This window comes from Mandrillus leucophaeus, unplaced genomic scaffold (genome assembly GCF_000951045.1).
Source record: "Mandrillus leucophaeus isolate KB7577 unplaced genomic scaffold, Mleu.le_1.0 Scaffold161, whole genome shotgun sequence".
NCBI lineage: Eukaryota > Metazoa > Chordata > Mammalia > Primates > Cercopithecidae > Mandrillus > Mandrillus leucophaeus.
Genome location: NW_012101599.1, coordinates 479,812 through 487,709, shown reverse-complemented (window position 1 = coordinate 487,709; position 7,898 = coordinate 479,812). Strand labels below are relative to the sequence as shown.

The 7,898-nt window shown below is 43.5% G+C and overlaps 1 protein-coding gene across 1 annotated transcript in view; it reads right to left on the bottom strand.

Annotated features, from left to right (window-relative positions):
- CDC14B (cell division cycle 14B) overlaps nucleotides 1–6,653 on the bottom strand; it is a 90,425-nt gene extending 83,772 nt beyond the window's left edge. Inside the window, exons 1-2 of the mRNA XM_011976016.1 lie at nucleotides 6,580–6,653; nucleotides 1,959–2,005 (exon numbers count right to left, since the gene is read on the bottom strand). Coding sequence (XP_011831406.1) covers nucleotides 1,959–2,005; nucleotides 6,580–6,653 — 121 coding nt within the window. The remainder of the gene's footprint in view (nucleotides 1–1,958; nucleotides 2,006–6,579) is intronic.
- Nucleotides 6,654–7,898: the final 1,245 nt, after the last annotated feature.

The window sequence follows — 7,898 nt, the reverse complement described above, 5'->3', positions numbered from 1 at the left end:
TTTTGTATTTTTAGTAGAGACGAGCTTTATCCATGTTGGTCAGGCTAGTCTCGAATTCCCAACCTCAGGTGATCTGCCCACCTCGGCCTCCCCAAGTGCTGGGATTACAGGCTCACGCCACTGCACCTGGCTAGATTGACACTTTTTTACAAAGACGGTGAGGCTGTAAATAGATGGGGGCGTTCTGGAGGGCAATCTGGCAGAATCTGTTATGCCTGTTAACTGGTAACCCAGCCAATTCCTCTCTTGAAATCGACCTGAGACAAATCCTGGCATAGGAGTACTAAGAAGCAATTGACAGGTGTTCACTATAGCAGTATCTGCAGTAAGACTAAATGGAAATAACTGTCATCAATAGGGTAATAATTAAACTATGGCAGTTACACTATCACTTAAAGTTAATAAAGTAGATCAATATGTAATCTTTCCACAGTCATACAAGGATCAACTAAGTATTTAAAAAACCTAATTGCATGATATATGTAAACAAAATAAATCAAAACTAAGCCTTATTTCTAAGGTAAATTTATATGTATAAAAATAAACAGATTTAAGTTCGGCACGGTGGCTCATGCTTGTTATCCCAACACTTTGGGAGGCAGAGGTAGGCGGATCACAAGGTCCAGAGTTCAAGACCAGCCTGACCAACATAGTGAAACCCCGTCTCTACTAAAAATACAAAAATTAGCCAGGCATGGTGGCGTGCACCTGTAATCCCAGCTACTCAGGAGGCTGAGGCAGGAGAATCACTGGAACCCGGGAGGCAGAGGTTGAGGTGAGCCGAGATTGCACCACTGCACTCCAGCCTGGGCAACAAGAGGAAGACTCCGTCTCAAAAACGATAAAAATAAATAACAGATTTGTATCCACTGAAGGACAAGAAGAAAATAAATAAATAAACAATCTTCTAAAATAAGGATAAACAGAGGGCCAGACACAGTGGCTCACACCTATAGTTCCAGCTACTTGGGAGGCTGAGGCAGGAGGATCACTTGAGCCCAGGAGGTTGAGGTCACAGTGTGTTATGATTGCAGCACTGCACTCGAGCCTGGGCGATACAGACCTCATCCCTAAAAAAATTAAATTAATCAAAAAATAAACAGAAAGGCAACAGAAAAATGCCCCCACCGAAGAATTACAGTGGTTACCAAGGAGATGGAACTGGGATTTGGGGGCAGGGAAGGAAGCTTTCACTTTTTGAGTATTACGTGGGTTTGAACGTGTTGGTGTTAGTTCATAAGTGAAAATATATTCCTCTGGGGAGTGAGGGAAGGATGAGGAGGAAGCCTTTCACCTTTCACAGTTATGTCCCCCTCAACCTTAGTGTCCTCTGCATCCCTGTTCAGTGTGGTCAAACAACTGCTATTTCCTGCCAGGACAAGATCCACCCTCCCAGCACAGACACAAGGTTAAACACAGCATCGGTAGCTAGCACTCTGAAATGGAAAGATGCGATAACAACTCCAGCCAGTTGCCTTTCATCATCATCCTTCCTTATCTTAGTTATCCCCTGCAGCCCTGGCTGGAGACACAAAGCTGACTCCCAGTGCCCTTCCCGGGGAGAACAGAGGGACAGCTCCATCAGCAAGCTCTCTGCTTCTCCTTCTGTTTTCCAACAAAGGGGCCCTGAAACTTAAGTCACTGGAAAAAACCTCTCCAGTCGCCATCCCACATGCTGTCCGTCAATATGACACTGTAAAAAGTAAAGTAGAGATTCCTCTTCAAAGACTTTCCTCCCCGTCTAATTGGGAATAGTAACTTCTCCTAGAAGCAAAATTTATCCAAAGACCCGTGCTAACATTCTTAAATATCTGCTAGCTGTAATAAAAAAAATCAATATACTTTATGTTCTAAGCTCCCACAATTTAGCCTAAATATTTGCCCTGGCATGCTTATACAGGTCCAAGTAAGCATTAGGTTATAGCCTGTTCCTCTTCATTATTTAAAAGTGTTTTTACCTTTCTTAAGCGTTCCACAAGTTACTTCCTTCTTCCTTTGTTCCCCTCTACCTTTGCCTCTTTTAAAAAGTTCTAAGTTGCTAGCCAGTCGGGACAAATACGGAATGTAAGGTACGGCTCCAGCCCATGGAAACCGGACACAGCAGCAGGGTGGGTCCGTCAGGTTATAAATGACCCTGTCTTCTTTGTTTGGTGTACTCTCGTGGCAAAACTGCTGGTGAGTGTACCCTTTCTGCAGTAAAAATGGCCTTGCTAAAATAAATTAAATTAATGTTCAAGTGCTACTTCTTTATGGCACCAAGGAACAAACATTTCAAACAACACAAAAGCAAAATTAGAGTTCAAGACCTTAGTTTCCTTTGTCACTGGATGCTGCATAATTAAACTATCATCTGAGACTTTCACCAGATTTACTAATTAAATTGATCAGAGAGTATGGACTATCCAGATGAATTCCTCTTACTAATTTTATATAATGGGCCTGGGTTGTTAATTAATTTAACTTCAGAGACAAGGATAAAACATATATGATTGGTTTAAGCTACACCAGGGAGTCGATCAGGCAGATCTGGCGGCAGCTGCTCAAATCAGAAACTCACACTCCAGAGATGGATGGCCATTATTAAGGCAGGAAGTCACATTCCAGAAGTAATACAGTAGCTCTTCTGTTATCCATACCTCTGGAAAATTTATAATTCAAATACTGGGCACCAAAAATAGTTTTATTGGTAAAATCAGTGGTGTGTTCATCAGAATAATCCCTGTTAGAAAGGGGCTCTCATTGGTGAAATTAGTGACTGTCCACCTATGCAAATTTGCATAAAATATTTTACAGATACACCCCACATTTGCATGAACAGATTAGAGGAATCTAACGAGACTGTTCTTCAGGGATAGTGTTTGATACTTCAGTCTGGATGCATAAACCAGCGCCACCATCCAGCTACCGGTTGTGAGTATTTATTTATTTTTGAGACAGAGTCTTGCTCTGTAGCTCAGGCTGGAGTGCAGTGGTGTGATCTGGGCTTACTGCAACCTCCACCTTCCGGGTTCAAGAGATTCTCCTGCCTCAGTCTCAAGAGTAGCTGGGACTACAGGTACGCACCACTACGCCTAATTTTTGTATTTTTAGTAGAGACAGGGTTTCACCATATTAGCCAGGCTGGTCTGGAAATCCCGACCTCAAGTGATTTGCCTGCCTCAGCCTCCCAAAGTGCTGGGACTACATGCGTGAGCCACCAAGCCTGGCCTGATTGTGAGGATTTCTGATTGATTGGGATGAACTATAAGCATGACAAATCCTGTACCTGTGCTTCAAGTAAGCTTTTCATAAAAGGAGGGGTCAGAGTACCTACAAAATGCAAGAGCTAAGCTTTCAGGACAGGACGCACCATCTGTTTTGTGCCTGCTTGCTAATAAATACACATTTAATAAATGACTGCTGAGTGGCAGACTTTTTCATCTGAGGCCAGCTTTTATTATAACTTGGTAGCAGTGTTGTGCGGGAGCAGCTAAACTCCATCTACCTCAAGTCTTTTTGGTTGTGACTGTAACCTGTCAAAAAGTCCTACGGGGTACGACCAGATTGGCTCAGGTCAGTTTCCAGCAGTATGGTACGAAGAATTAGATTACATATGGTATCACTAACATGCCCTAAAACATTTGGATCATGGTCAAGAAAGTCAGGCTCCTGACCCAGAGAAGAGAAGGCACAGAGGAATAAAAAGCATTCACTTTCAGCAGACAGACATTCTTCTAGGATCATAAGCCAAGAACTCTGATAGGTTACATTCTAATTTTTCCATCTAAATAAGCATTTCAAAGGGGAAAAAAGATAAGCAAGTGTCTATATCATTTCAAATTTCTTGGCAGTTAATAAAACAGACTTTATTTTATTTATTTATTGCGACAGAGTCCCACTTTGTTGTCCAGGGTGCAGTGCAGTGGCACAATCTTGGCTTACTGCAACCTCTGCCTCCCAGGTTCAAGCAATTCTCCTGCCTCAGTCTCCCAAGTAGCTGGGATTACAGGTGCGTGCTGCAATGCCTTGCTAATTTTTTTGTCTTTTTAGTAGAGACAGTGTTTCACCATGTTGGTCAGGCTGGTCTCGAACTCCTGACCTCAGGTGATCCACCTGCCTTGGCCTCCCAAAGTGCTGGGATTACAGGCATGAGCCACCACGCCCAGCCAAAACTTACTTCAGTGTGTATTTTGAATATATAATTGCTTTATCAGAAGCAAAATATTATTCATAATATTTTATCTCCAATGATATTTCAAATCCTTCTTAACATTATTTAGGACATTCACCATTCTAGGCCACTCAACATAGTAAGTAATTCTTTCTTTAGAAAACGACTTCTCAGAGAGATTTAAAAAGCATTATCATGCCAATTGCACTATTGTTTTTTTAAAGAAAATGGTGCAGAAGGGATTAAGGCACTTTTTTTTTTTTAACTTTAAGTTCTGGGATACATGTGCAGAACGTGCAGGTTTGTTACATAGGTATACATGTGCCATGGTGGTTTGCTGCACCCATCAACCCGTCATGTAGGTTTTTAAGCCCCACATGCATTAGGTATCTGTCCTAATGCTCTCCCTCTCCTTGCCCCCGACCCCCGCGACAGGCACCAGTGAGTGATGTTCCCCTCCCTGTGTTCCTGTGTTCTCATTGTAAGGTACATATTAAAGTTTTTAAAATGGGAACCAGAGCAAAAGTTTTGAATACATTTCACTAAAGCAGATATAGGAATGGCCTATAAGCCCATGAAAAAAAAGCATTCAACATCAGGGAAATGCAAATTAAAACCACAATGAAATACCACTTCACACCCATTAAAATGGCTAAAATTAGAATGACACCACCAATTGTTGGAGCAGATGTAGCACAATCAGAACTCACACACTGCTAATGGGAAAGTAAACCGGTATGAAGACACTGGCAAAATTGAGCAGTTTCTTACAAAGTTACTCAGGCTTTCCCTACGACCCAGACATTCTACTCCTAAGTATATACCTAAGGCAGATTAGTATGTGTGTCGACAAAAAGATTTGCAGATGAGTATTTGTAGCAGTTTTATAAAAGCTAAAAACTGAAAGCAACCCAAATGTACATCAATAAGACAATGGAGAGACCGCATATACTCATGCAAGGGAACACCGCTCCGCAGTAACAAAGGAGTGAGGTACTGACACACAGAACACGCTGTGTCCCTGAAACGCTATGCTCAGCAAAAGGAGACAGACACAAGAGTTTATGTTTTATGATTCCATATGCATCAAGTTCAAGAGCAGGTAAAACTAAGCGATAGTGGCAGAAATCAGACAGCAGATGCTCGGGGTAGGGGGATGACAGGAAACACCCAGGGAACTTTAGTGTAGTTGTTCACTTGCTAAAATTCAAACCACACATAAATCCATGCATTTTACTGTATGCAAATTACACTTGATTTTTTTTAAAAGCTGGGGTGGGAGGAGGGAAGGCCACCCAAAAACTCTTAACTGAAACAGATCCATGAAAAGGCTACAGAATTAATGAAGTATTCTGTAAAGGATATAATTGAGAATGATCTTGACCTTAGCATCTGTTAGAGACTGCTGACAGTACATGACACTGCAACTTTAAAAGACCTAGCAGAAAAGATAAGTGTGGTTAAGCAGAAAAATTCTTTCAAAGATTCTTGAAATAGTATTTGTATCCTTCTTCAGTCTGCAAAAGACGGTTCACTTAAATAATTTTATTTTACAGACAGGGTCACCTGTCACCCAGGATGTCGTGCAGTAGTACAATCACAACCCACTGCAGCCCTGACCTCCTGGACTCAGGTGATCCTCCCACCTCAGCCTTCTGTGTAGCTGGGACCACAGGTGTGCACCACCACACTCAGCTCATTTTTAAAATTTTTTTTGTAGAGATAGGGTCTTGCCATGTTGCCCAGGATGGGCTCAAGCAAGCTTATGGCCTCAGCCTCCCAAAGTGCTGGGATTATAGGTCTGAGCCACCATGCCCAGCCCATATTTTGAAATTTTTTAAAGGTAGCTCTTCAGGTCCTAAAATTGTCACAAAGGAAAATTCATGGAAATAGGGCCTAAATTATCTTTAATAGATTATCTGCCATTCTCTATATTCTATCAACCCCGTTACTTTAAAAATAAAAATAAAAATAAACCGGATTTAAAATGAGAAAACAGGCCAGGCGCAGTGGCTCACGCCTGTAATCCCAGCACTTTGGGAGGCTGAAGTGGGCAGATCACTTTCAAGACCAGCCTGGCCAACTCGGCGAAACCCTGTCTCTACTAAAAATACAAAAATTAACCGGGCGTGGTGGCGCGTGCCTGTAATCCCAGCTACTCAGGAGGCTGAGGCAGGAGAATCGCTTGAACCCAGGAAGCGGAGGCTGCAGTGAGACGAGATTGTACCACTGCACTCTAGCCTAAGCAACAGAGTGAGACTCCGTCTCAAAAAAAAGAGAGAAAACAGTGACTAGGCCAAGCTCTTTCACCACCTAGATCACCATCCAAAAGAACTTTCTGCAAGAGGGGAAAAGTCTCTACCTGCTCTGTCCAGTACAGGAGCCACTGCCACATGTGGGTAGTGGTCACTGCAACGGGCAGCACAGACGGAGGAAATACACCCAGCAGTTTCTCATCTGTAGCCTCTGACAAGGGGGATCCTGACAGCCAAAAGGCCTCCATGGAGGCAAGGAGCAAATAGTGTTCCTTCTGCCTCGAGGGCCTTTGCTGCCAAGAGCCTTGATCCCAGCACCAGGCATCAGAGCACCCCCGGGCAGATACGCTTGGCCCTGTACTGCTGAGTTCACACCAGGCACTCAGCTGACGCCTGTTTCATAAACGAGTGAATATGAGCACAGAGGCAGGGCTCCGTGGAGTACATCTTAGTCTAGGCACTTTACACATGTGATCTCCTTCACCTTTCACCAGTCTGATGATCTAGGTCTGAGCACCCTAATGTTACGAATGGGAGAGGCAGCACCAAGGGAGAGTAAGTAGCCTGCACAGGGCTTGTGACCACAGAGTGATATATGAACATAGGTAGCCAATGTATTCCGAACCAACAAATATGAAGGAGCACATGTATCAACAATTGCCCCAGAGCAATTTCTTTAAAGGGCACCAGCTCCCCACCCCACCCCCACAATTACTCATTATTATATCATAGTGTTATTTCAAGGAAAAGCCTACGGAAAAATAAGTGACTCAGGTAAGTGACTTCCAGACTGCCTACTTTATACGATATGGCTTTTAAGATTTAATTTTTTCTTTTCCAGAAAGGAAAACCAGAAAAACCCTGAAACTCACATCATAGAAAGGTTCACTTCCCTTCAAAGCTTTGCTTCTTGTGGGGGCTGCCATACTACAAAAGAAACACTCTGGGGGTCCTGGGGAAGGGGCAGGAGGCAGCAGAACTGTGTGGAAACGCAGGAGAAGGAGTGGGCTGTTCACTGGAAGCCCCCTATAAACCCACGCAGGGCTTTCAGCAAAGGAGTGTGCTGCCTTTACTTCCAAGCCAGCTTTTACAACAACACATTTGCACAGCAGTAACATTCAGCTCCCTGCAGCAGCCCACTGCAGTGCACAGCCTGTCAGCAGCTCCACCGGAAGCCAAAGGATTTTAAGAGAAATTTCCTTATACTTTGATGTTCAGGGCAAAAAGCTCACTAAGTTTCCCAAATTGACATTAAAATTTTGAGTTAGTTTTATCCAGAATGGGAAATGTACTTAAATGTATAGGGCTTTTCTTGTTGTTTCTGAGATAGGGCTCATCCTGTCACCCAGGCTGGAGTGCAGTGGCATAATCAAGGCTCACTGCAGCCTCCACCTCCTGGGCTCACGCGATGCTCCCGCCTGAGCCTCCCAAGTCCCTGGGACCACAGGGACACACCACCACACCCGGCTAAGTTTTGTATTTTTGGCTAAGAC